The sequence below is a fragment of the Bufo bufo genome, chromosome 2 (genome assembly GCF_905171765.1).
Source record: "Bufo bufo chromosome 2, aBufBuf1.1, whole genome shotgun sequence".
Taxonomy (NCBI): domain Eukaryota; kingdom Metazoa; phylum Chordata; class Amphibia; order Anura; family Bufonidae; genus Bufo; species Bufo bufo.
In genome coordinates, this window is record NC_053390.1 from 414,729,358 (window position 1) to 414,741,795 (window position 12,438).

A 12,438-nucleotide genomic window follows, 5' to 3' on the forward strand; every position below is an offset into this window, starting at 1 on the left:
GGGCGCGCCTTCAGGCAGAGGATTGCTTTGCTGCGGGTGTGCGGGCAGCCTGCGGCTTGCGCCAGGAGGGCTGCGCCCGAAAAAACGGCTTCCTATGCTTATCCTGGGGAGGAGCCGAAGCGGCAGCTGTGGTGGGAGCCCCAGAGGCCCTGCGGGAGGACCGAAAACGAGACGCACCAGGGCGTCCGCGGGGGGCGCCCCTGGCTTGGGGTTGAGGAAGATGGGTGCTTTTACCACCCGTGGCCTCCGAAATAAGTTCGTCTAGGCGGACCCCGAAAAGGCGGGAACCCGCAAACGGTAGCCCCGCCAAGGAACGTTTGGAGGCAGCGTCCGCTTTCCAAACCTTCAGCCAGAGCTCCCTCCTGACGGAAACTGCCAGGGCGGAGGAGCGTGCAATAAGGGCTCCCGCATCAAGGGAGGCCTCACAAACAAAATTCCCGGCCCGAACAATAAGCTGGGCCAAGGAACGCAGGTCCTGGATAGGGACGTCCGAGTCCAACTCCTGTTCCAGCTGCGCACCCCAAGCAGAGATTGCTTTCCCTGCCCAAGCAGAGGCAAAAACCGGTCTGAGAGCAGAACCGGAGGCAGCAAAAATGCCCTTAGAAAGGGTCTCCATGCGACGGTCCTCCGCTGACTGAAGAGAGGACCCGTCGGGAACAGGGATGGCCGTGTTCTTCGACAGCCGGGCCACAGGGGGGTCCACCTTGGGTGGGGAAGACCATGTGGCCACGACATCTGCTGGAAAAGGATAGCAAATGTCCAGCTTCTTGGGGTTGACAAAACGGGCGTCCGGTCGAGCCCAAGCCTTAGACACCACAGAGGAGAAATCAGAGTGGATTGGGAAGACTTTTGAGACCTGCCTGGGTCTGATAAATGAGACGCTAGCTGCGTCCGAGCTAGGGGGATCATCCTGCACCTTAAAGGTGTCACGAATATCAGAGATGAGTTGACCCATCGCTGAGGCTAGCTTGGACGGCAGGGCCGAGTCCATTTCCAAATCTGAAACCGCCAATTCACCTTCAGAGAGCGAATCCTTTGGAGAGGAGAGGCTCGTCTGGGTGCGCACGCGTGGCGGGGAGAGGGAGGCATCCGAGGAGGAGGCTCGCTCTACTCTAATACGCTTCTGAGAGTGCCTAGCTCGGGAGGGGTCACTAAAGGAGAGTGAACCCGCTGCAGCGGCAGAAGCGGTGGACCCGGAGGGCGCGACAGTAAGAGTGGCGTCCTGCGGGGTAGGCGGCCTGTCTATTAGGCGGCCCACGACATGAGTGAGGCTTTCCACGGCCTGGGACAGGGATCTAGCCCAGTCAGGCGGGTCAGAGGCAGCAGGGAGCGACACAGCGGGCGACTGAGGCTGCGGTGGAGCCCGACATGCAGTACAGTGCGGATCAGACTGCCCCCGGGGAAAGGGTTCCCTACAAGCAGTACAGGCATGGTACCAAGGCTTCGCGGCTGCAGAAGGGTCTGACATGGTGGAACAAAGATGTTGCACTTAAAGTGGGAGACCCCAAGGAAAGAAACGGGGATAACACCCAAGCGACAGTACTGTGGCACGGAGGGGGTTAAAAGTCCTACCAGACCCGGATGATGCAAGCGGCAGCGGTAAGGGGAACAGACTGAGGAGGCTGTGAAGAGGCAGCAGCACCGGCTTCGGATCGCACTGCAGAGAGGATTCCACGCAGCACTGTGCGATGAACCCGGAAGTAGCGGAGCGCATGTAGGAAGCTCCGCCCCCTCCCTGCCGCGCGCGCGGCAAAATGATCTTAACCCCCAAGGATGATGAAGTGCCGGCCTGAAATGGCGCCGTTCACGCCAAGAAAGCGGCCCCCTCCGCGCCTGGATGTGGCAGAAGGCAGCGTCCCTGCCAAGGACTTGCCCAGATAAACTCCCCTGCCCGGTAACGGTCCGATATCGGGGGGGGGGGGGAGGGGTGGGCGCACGATGTAGCAGTGGCCATGTAGTAACAGTGGCCATGGGAGCCCAGGAGGCCTGTAGCAGCGGTGGGAGGGAGGAAGGGGAGGCTGGAGCAGCCTGTCTCACCATACGCTGTCTTCACCCTCAATCCATCCAGCGGGGTCGCCCCTTCAGCTCCTGGCACCGCAGTGGCAGGAAGCCGGGGGAGGGACTTGGCGTGCGGGCGACCCTGAGCTGGCGGGACGCAGGGGAGCGAGGCTGCCCTGGTCCACCTTGTCTTCTGTGGGGGAGGCGGCAGTGCGGAATTACCGGCACTGGCGCAACTCAACCCCGGGAGAAACAGAGGGGTCTAATGCGCCTCTGTTGTCCCTGTAAGTAGAAAAAAAACCGAATTAAAAACAACAAATAACGTAAAAATAAAAAATCATAGGAAAACAACCCTGCATAAGCAGGGGGTGTCTTGCCTCCTTGGACACTAAGCAAAAACTGGCAGTCTCTTCTCCAGGCTGAAGGGTATAGCTGATGGAGGAGGGGCTTACAGCTTTCACTTAGTGTCACGCCTCCTAGGGAGCAGAGCTATACCCATGGTTTCCTGTGTCCCCCAAGGAATATGGGCGAGAAATTGTTTTTAATCATCTTGGATGTATTGTACCTGCTCCTGAGGAAGGGGAATATTGTCCCCGAAAAGCGCTAAGCCACATTGATTGATCAGAAGCCTCCAGACGTGTACTGCCATCAATCTTCAACATCTCTACATGCGATCCTGGCCAGGGGGGTTCAAAGTCTCAGGTGTCTTGAGTTTATCATGCTGACTACCCCCCCAGCGAAGTGAGTGCATACAGATTTTATTTTAATCCATTTTACTATTCATTGATGCTCATGCTCATTTTAAACTGCGTCAAATATTTTACCTGTGTATTTCTCTACTGGGACATGGAGAATTTACCTTCACTGAAACATTTCTAACTGCATCCCTAACTTTCTTACTGAGTACACTATGTACAATACTAAGGGAGTGTCGCTTATCCCCTACGTTGTGGACATTTACCTTCGGTCTGGTGTAACCACATCACCACACGACAGTTTTCTTGTCGCATTTCCTGATTACCTATGTCTAAGTGTTTCACTGTATCAAACACTCCTCTATAAACTGCTTCCCCTCACCTATATTAGTTACCCTTTGTTTCTTGTTCTCATCTACTACCAAATCCACCACTTTTGGCGCCCTAACCTTCTTCATTCCTTTTGGGATCTCACTTAGAGAACACAGGAGATCTCACTTAGAGAACACAGGAGAAGGGGGGCTCAGGTAAAGCGGGGGCAGCAGGGGAGGTAGGTTATATACCACCCTGATTCCAGCAGTGTCACCTTCCTCAGTGTGCTGCCCCTTGGGGAGGGCGGCTACACCGGTAACAGGGGGGACTTCCAGAAGTAGTAGCCAAGGTGACACTGTAGCTGGCGAGTAACGGCGGATTTGAGATCCACTGTTCCTCCTTGTCTTCCAGTTCCTCCTTGTCTTGGGGAACGAGCAGCAGGCTTGAGGACCCGCTAGTCTCCCCCCTCAAGTGTGGGAAAAACAGGTGGCGAGAGCCCACCTGCAGCCTGAACCTGAAAAATAAAAACAAAAGGAAAAAACATTGGCAGACCTGCAGAAAAAATGTCTGCCTCCTACGGACACTTAGCTAAAACTGAATAGCTCAGTGTCTCCAGGAGGGGTATAGCTGAGAGGAGGAGGAGCTAACACTTTTGCTTAGTGTCGCCATCTCTTGGTAGCAGCTATACCCATGGTCTTCTGTGTCCCCCAATGATACAAGCGAGAAATACCTTTTGTTAAGTTTTTCTTATTAGGAGAAGGGAAAATATGACCTTTTAGTCTGCTAGATACTCCTTAAAGGGGTTGTCTCACTTCAGCAAATAGCATTTATTACATGGAGAAAGTTAATAAAAGCCACTTACTAATGGAAACGAGTAGTATAATGTGAAGTAAAAATGAATCCAGCCAGCAAAAGAAGTAATACGGATAATAACAATACATTATTAAGAAGCTCGTATTAACTGCGTGTACATGATAAATGCCACTTGCTGAAGTGAGACAACCCCTTTAAGTGCAGTGGAGGAGAAGCGTAAACGTTAAGTGCTGTCTGCATTAAGCCGCTTCACAGCCCCATCTCTCTGCTCTGAGTGACAGTTGTAGCATCCAACCAGGAGACCACTACAGCAGTCACTACAATCAGGAGACCACTACAGCAAGGGGGAGAGGCTGTGAAGCAGAGAGAACGTCACGCTGAAGCTCCTTCTCCACCAGTGACCATGAGAACAGGTCCCTGTGTTCCCTCGTTTGAATAAAGTGGTGGTTGCACCCATGCGCAGGCGATCCATTCAACTGTATGGGCTCCGGAATATAGTTGATTGCTTGTAGAATGAAAGTTCATATTCTCACAACTCCTGATGATAAAAGGTTTACAAAATGTATGTTTGTCCTAGTCTGTGAAACACTAGTTTCACTCAACCTTACCACATACCTTGATTCGCGGATTCTCCACAGGTCACTTGTAAGGTTATTTATCAAATCTTGAAGAATTTCTTTCAGATACTTATCCACCTGCAGAAAACATGACAATCATTAGACTATTCAATGGATGGACAGAAGAGGTGTAAATCTTTCCATTATAGCTTTCATTTTTAGATTTATCTTACAAAAATCAATGCAATACTGCCATATGAATGGGCCATAAGCTGATGAGAAAGAGTCCTGATCTTTAACCCTTAGCCATTAAAGGGGTTGTCACATCCTGTTGGGGAATATGGATGTCATAGAAGGAGTCCTCTACTCATGAACCCCTTTTATGAGCCAGAATGGAAAGTTACCATGTAATAGTTATTTTTATTCCCTATAGCACAATGTCTGACTAGCTGGGGCTTCCACCAAGCAAAATGAGTTTTCCAATGGTGGAGGGAGTCAGACCCACAGTGATCGGAGCTGCATTCCTCTGATCAAAGAATCCTTTTAATATGGATGTCTTGCAGCCCTGGCTAACAGGGTGGCTACTGAGCATGCCCCATAACAGCAAAGTTAATTGATGTAGAACAAGAAAAATGCACTTTTAGTGGCAAATTAAACAATCGGCACATTAGCTGAAACAGCAGACTCACCGTAGTCTTGTTTGTGACTAAAGCATTCCAAATACTAGTCATAGCCAGGCGGATACCAGTGTTGGGGTCAAACTGATAGCGATACAGACGTGGGACAAGCTGTGACATAAAAGGAGCAAGCTGTTCTCCAGCTTTGGTGGCAATCACATTGAAACCAAAAGCTGCACCCTAACACAAAAAAATTAAATAAATCATACGAGATAAGCTTCAGTTTTACAATTACACCAACACATATAATGAATATAGTAACTGGAAAGGGAAGATAGCCTTAGCATACAGTACATAATAGTTATGGCCACATGTAAAGTACTAGCCATAGAGGTTCTTTTTAAAACAACTTATTTGCTTTCTTAAAGGCTATGTACACCTTTGGGGGCAAATTTTTATTATTGCATTGTACTCATTTAAAGTTAAAAAAATAATTTTTTCAATTGGTCTTTATTAAAAAATATTGAGTCCCTTTCTCTGTACAGTCTTGAGATTCTCTAGTAGCAGGCTCTGTATTTTTACTGTTTCCCATCAGGCAGCTTAGCTGATGGTACCTTATGTCTGACCTCCAAAAAACTCATTATAGCTCAGTTCTTAGTTAAGCCACATTCATATCAGTAACATGAGGGTTTATGACGTCTTCATAAGAGATAAGGTTTATTAGACGACAGCATAGAAAAGCTGAATAATTTTAATAAAGACCAAAAAAAAAAAAATATATAAAGTTTTAGCCCAAAATGAATAAAATGCCATCATAAAAAAATGCCCCCGAAGGTGTACATAGCCTTTAGTGAGTTCTGATGTGTAATAATTCTGCAAAAGTCAAGGGACTATCCATAACATTCAAACCACAGGAATAACATTTTCAAGTTCCAGCTTGTGCCATTGCAACAGGTCTGACCCGTCAAGGCATGTACTACAGAAGACCTCTGAAGGAATTCTGTGGTATCTAGCACCTGGCATACGAAAATGTACCTGGCCTACAAAAATGTTCATTTAGGTGGTATGTGTAAATGTAAATTCACTTAAAATGCTAGGACCCAAGGTTTCCCAGAAGAACACTGCCCAGGACATCACACTGCCTCCTACTATTTGCCTGCCACTCACAGTGAATCCTGGTGCCATCTCTGCCCCAGGTAAGTGACACACATTTGTTACATCACACACCAGCAGGGTGCTCTGAAACCACATACAAGATATAAATTACAAAAAGCAAATACACAATGACAACATTTACCTTCCTTGAGTTCCACATGGCATGGTGGTTTGCCAAATTCATAAACTTGTATACGAGGTCTGGTTGACTAAGATCGCTGGCCAGTGAACACAGTTCCTTGTAGGTAGACAGACCCTGTCTTTGGAAAACCATGAAAGAGTAGTCTTACATACTTTTACTATTGTCTTACAGTCTTGATTTTATAGCTGATGTAGCGTTCAAGCCGCTGTGACCACTTAAGTCTGCGCCTGACTGCAGCCGTCATGGAAACTGGCCACTTTCTGGTCCTGCAGGGACCGGAGGTGGCCGGGAACAGACCCGTTCAGGAGCACAGGTAAGGACCTCAGGGGTTATGGGCTCCAAGGCCTTTTAATTGTATTTAAATATATATATTTTCTTTCAATATTTTCTGTATTTTTGTGCCTTTCATTTAGGAAATACAAATATGTTGCATTGCGTTAGTAGCACAAAAACTAGAGCCAACCAAACATACACAAGCTTTTAGTCCTTTCTTGGTGTCAGTGCTTGATATGCCAGTTGTATTCATGGTATTGTTATTCAGGATTTATTTACTTACCAAGAGTGAGAATTATCTTCTCAGAAGATGTAGGCTAAGATAATAAGAGAAGTAATAAAACTTACCCATCTGGTGCTTTGCCAATGGAAGAGCCTTGGAAAACCTCAGTGTCTCCAGAAACTTCATGCTTTGCTCTGAAATAAAGTGGCAGAGATTCATTTTGTCTAAATAACCAAAATAACAAAAATGTACAGAAAAATTATAATATTCCCTATGAAAAAAATTATTAGGCCACGTTCAGGTTTGATGCAGATTTTGCAACAAAACCCCGCAACCAAGTACAGTAAAATGCAGGATTTTCCAACTGGTACAACCCGGAATTAAGATTTACACTTATGACAATAATCATGCCCAGAATGCAATCCAAAAACTGAATAATCTGAAAATTGCTGAAAATTAACAATATATTACACCAGTTTAGTGAAATATCCCTCTAATATTAGCAATATCGACTATATACCTAATTCATGACACACACTTAGAAGACAAGGAGTTACAGTACCTTTTCCCAGTCATGAGTGTGTCCACAAGTACGGACACCAGCTCCTGTTGGTCTTGTTCACTGCCCAGTTCATATACCAACCCAAGACCTTTCGATGCAACATCCTGGCTAAGTTCTGCAACAGATTTTGTGCAATTATCAATAGACTTCAAGGCTGATAGGCTGATAAATGGACTGCGACATTAAAGGGATTCTGTCACCTCTTTTTACCCTATAGAGATGCGGACATGCACGGCTAGATCGCCGCTAGCATGTCCGCAATATACCTGTCCCATATCTCTAAGTGGTTTTATTGAGTGTAAAAAATTATTTCATATATATGTAAATCAGCCTGGTACAGAGCCCAAGGGTCTGTACTAACCGTTCTGGGGCTCAGCCACGTCCCGCTGTGAAGGAGCCCAGCACCGCCTGTATCCAGGAATCTCCTCCTTGCTCACAAAGTCAGATCGCCATAATATCACGGTGCGTGAGCTCGCGCATGCGCAGTTCCTTCCCTGAGGCTGATGCCAGCACAGAGAAGGAACACTATGCCGGCACTGCGCATCGCGAGATTACGGCGATCTGACTTTGTGAGCAAGGAGGAGATTCCTGGTTACAGGCGGTGCTGGGCTCACAGCGGAGCGTGGCTGGGCCCCAGAACGGTTAGTACAGCCCCTTGGGCTCCTTACCAGGCTGATTTACATACATACATAATATATATATATATATATATATTTTATTATATATATATATATATATATATATATAATCATTTTTTTACACTCAATAAAACCACTCAGAGATATGGGACAGGTATATTGCGGACTCCGCATTTCTATAGGGTAAAAAGAGGTGACAGAATCCCTTTAAGTGCACACACAGTACCCACATTTAGAGTTCCCTATAACATGCAGAGATAATCAACATATTAGCTACAACTATTTTCTCCCTGTATGCAATGGTTCTGATGATTGTTCCAGGTTTACAGAAGTGTATGTTACTCATGAGATAAGGAAGAGGAGATAAACGGCTTTCTAATATTTCAACAGTGCAGGATCCCACATCTTCCATACATCAGAAGGGAGCGGGCACAATAAGCAGACAGACATACCAGAAGAACATTTAAAATACAAATAAATGGTAAAATATTTTCTAATAACTAACTGCTAATAATCACTCGCAGTTATGAGCCTAAAGCCTGAGGCTGCACTAAGCTGTTCAGATGTTGTACTGCGGTAAGGCTCAATTATATACAAATTGCCCAAACAGCATTCACTTAAAACTTGTTACACCAGAGGTCCGAACCCAACGCCATATACCACGCCATAGCAAGTATGGTAGCGGAATGCTCACTTGTCCCACTGTTCTGGTTTCCTGACAGTCCAGCATCCCTCTGCTTCTTCCTAGCGGGCACAGCAGCCGGGTAGCACCGCTCTGTCCACATTTATATATGAATATTTACATCTGAGGAATTATTATTCTTTATAGGGCCAGTAGTTGTGCACAATTCTCCTACAAACCTCTTGCAAAGTGCTGCGTTATGTTCACACAACACTGTGGGAGAGATTTATCATTTCCCTTATGCCAAAAAAGTGGCTTTAAAAAAGTGCAAATTGTGTGTTTATGACTCTTGCAACTTTAGGCTGAGTTCATACGGGCGAGTTTTCCGCGCGGGTGCAATGCGTGATGTGAACGCATTGCACTGGCACTGAATCCGGACCCGTTCATTTCTATGGGGCTGTGCACATGAGCTGTGATTTTCACGCATCACTTATGCGTTGCGTGAAAATCGCAGCATGCTCTATATTGTGCGTTTTCCACGCAACGCAGGCCCCATAGAAGTGAATGGGGCTGCGTGAAAATAGCAAGCATCCGCAAGCAAGTGCAGATGCGGTGCGATTTTCACGCACGGTTGCTAGGAGACGATCGGGATGGAGACCCGATCATTATTATTTTCCCTTATAACATGGTTATAAGGGAAAATAATAGCATTCTGAATACAGAATGCATAGTAAAACATCGCTGGAGGGGTTAAAAAAATAAAATAAAAATTAAACTCACCTTAATCCACTTGCTCGCGCAGCCCGGCATCTCTTCTGCCTTCATCTTAGCTGTGTGTAGGAAAAGGACCTGTGGTGACGTCACTCCGGTCATCACATGATCCATCACCATGGTAAAAGATCATGTGACGGACCATGTGATGACCGGAGTGATGTCACCACAGGTCCTTTTCCTGCACACAGCTAAGATGAAGACAGAAGAGAAGCCGGGCTGAGCGAGCAAGTGGATTAAGGAGAGTTAAATTTTTTTTTTTTTTTTTTTTTTTTTTTTAACCCCTCCAGCACTATTGTACTATGCATTCTGTATTCAGAATGCTATTATTTTCCCTTATAACCATGTTATAAGGGAAAATAATACAATCTACAGAACACCGATCCCAAGCCCGAACTTCTGTGAAGAAGTTCGGGTTTGGGTACCAAACATGCAGATTTTTCTCACGCGCGTGCAATACAATGTTTTGCACTCGCGCGGAAAAATCGCAACGCACCCGCACCTTTTCCCGCAACGCCCGTGTGAACACTGCCACTTTTCCAAAACAGGGCGTGGCAAGGGAGGGAAAGGGGTATGTCCAATAGCCAAGACAAATTTATCTTCATTTAGGTCAGTTTTCTGGTGCAATCTTTAGCAGCTCTGAGCTGTCGTAGATTTCTGTCTAGGTGCATGGACTGCCAGAAGATGCGTCTAATTTTTGATGAGTCTTGTGCCTCATAATAAATTAGGTGCATCCTCTGGCAGCGCAGGGGATATCAAGAACAGCGCAGAAAGCACTGGTCCTGGTAAATCTCCCCCTATGGACCCCTTCGGGTGCTGTTACGCGTACAGTAGGTCTTTGCTGGCTTTTGTTCCATTTTTACTTTTTTTTGTGTAGCTACTTGCACCTGCGTTTTTTGGTGCACTTTCACTAAAGGTCTATGGGAAATATTGAAATGCAGGACCCACAATCATTTTTTTTTATAGTTTTTTTGTTTTTCCTACTGGTGTTTTTGCTAATTAGGTGGCATTTTCTGTCTTGTTTTCCAAAATGCAGCATGCTGCAGCTCAGAATTGCCAGCTAACTTTTTTTTTTTTGTTAGAAGTTAATGGTTACACATAATGATGTAAGTAATGTAAATTGATTCTAAATGGATAAATCAATTAAAAATAAATAATATTGTGGTAAAACAGATATAATTAGTATCATTATATAAGTGAGTATGAGAAGTAAAATTTATCTGGTGTATAACGGAGAGCAACATCAAAAGTGAACTGTACAATAAAAATATAATAATGCAGTCATGAGAAAAACGATTTTACATATCAGGACATAATAGAAACATCTGGTCCTTATATTTTTTGGACTATAAGACACACCCCAGGTTTAGACAACAGAAAAAAATATTTTCTATTTATTAAACCTTCCTTGGAGGGGTCAAGGTCATTCAACCTTTTGCAGGCACTGCACTGGAGCATTCTCTTCACACACAGCTTCTATCATTGCCAATGTATACCTAGTGGCAGTATACAATGACCATGCTGAATATTTCTACTGCTCGGCCAATGCCAGCTCATCCATCTATGTGCCCGACACTTGTATAGCTCACTCACTAATGCCTCCGGTGCTTATCCAGCAACAGCCCACATGTCAAAATGACAGGCTCTGGTGAAGTACCAACTCAATACATCTATGAATGACCAGAGCTAGTTCATATGGCAGAGCAAAGATGACCCATCATTGTGCCCAAAATCTGCCCAGTGCAAAGGTCACCCATGGATGCACCTGATAGTTGCATAGAAGCAGGTGACTTATCAATGTGCCTATTGAATACCCAGCAAGCGCCGCTACTCTGAAGTGTAGCAGTGCCTGCTCAGTCGCTGCTCCAAAGCAGAGCTTCTGTTGTTCACCTAAGGTTATATTTGCCTCATTTTTAGACCTTCTAAGGGCCAGATGTTGTCCTCATACATAAAACCATAGAATTCAAAAAGGGTGTTCTTTGTTTTACCCATGACAGTATATGTAACCAAGCAAGTGAAATAAAGGATGGACAAAATAGGAACAGGATGGGAGGATGGAATAGAAACAAGACGTTTTACTGGTGGAGAATAAGTCCTTAGACATACACAATATGAGTATTTTTGGCTGCTGAGGTTAAAGGGGTTCTCTGGGTTTTTGCTTTTTTTTTTGTTTTTTTAAATCCTGGAGGTCTTACCTTTGAACGACAGATTGTTTTCTCATTACTTAGCCACCAATGCCTGGAGAGCCCCTTTAATTGGCTGAGCATGCACAATGAGGGCAGTAAAGAAAGGAGGTATCTGTGACATATGAATAAGTGAATAATGGAGAAGTTGAAGTGCCAAGACATGAGCAGAGAAAGCGGATTGACATAAGGCAATACTGCCTTCTGAATGCCGAAGTAGGTTGTAATAGGAGAGGGTTAGGATAGGGCATTAGCGATTGGCTATAGCTTGAAACAGAAAGGATGGATGATGTGTGTGGGAAGTTTTAACATGTACGGGGGCTAATCTGTCACTGGTTTAATTATGTAGTACCAGGCAATTAAAGGAAGCAGAGCAAAACAATGACACAGTCTGTGCTCATAATAGCAGACAACAAATACACTGTCAGTTCAAACACAGCATAGCTATAGGGTTAAATGGTTTATATATCAATAATTCTAAGCATATAGAGCAAAGACTAGGCAGGGCAGGAGCGAGCAGGGCTTTATTAGAAGATACACTACACTGCTTCGGTTGTCATCTGATGTTTAGAAGGTCCATAGTGTTGTGTGAACATAACAGCACTTTGCAGACATCCTGGCCTTTTTGGGGGTTTCACGATGCACTATGACAAAGAAATATGGGGGAGGTATACAGAAGAACTGTGCACAACTAGATATAAATATCAATCTACAAATGTGTACATTGTGTGGCAAATAATGGCAATAGAGAAGAAAAACTGGCAGTGTATTGACAAAGTAATAGCCATTAATAGGGTCTATTCACACGTCTATATATGTTTTGGAGATCCGCAAATTGCGAATACGCAAAACACGGACACCGGCAATGTGCGTTCTG

General features: G+C 45.3%; 1 protein-coding gene across 1 annotated transcript in view; it reads right to left on the reverse strand.

Annotated features, from left to right (window-relative positions):
* The window catches only part of ECPAS (Ecm29 proteasome adaptor and scaffold), a 146,986-nt gene that overhangs the window by 55,937 nt on the left and 78,611 nt on the right, over positions 1–12,438 (reverse strand). Inside the window, exons 27-31 of the mRNA XM_040417299.1 lie at positions 7,348–7,462; positions 6,911–6,979; positions 6,290–6,407; positions 5,065–5,232; positions 4,434–4,513 (exon numbers count right to left, since the gene is read on the reverse strand). Coding sequence (XP_040273233.1) covers positions 4,434–4,513; positions 5,065–5,232; positions 6,290–6,407; positions 6,911–6,979; positions 7,348–7,462 — 550 coding nt within the window. The remainder of the gene's footprint in view (positions 1–4,433; positions 4,514–5,064; positions 5,233–6,289; positions 6,408–6,910; positions 6,980–7,347; positions 7,463–12,438) is intronic.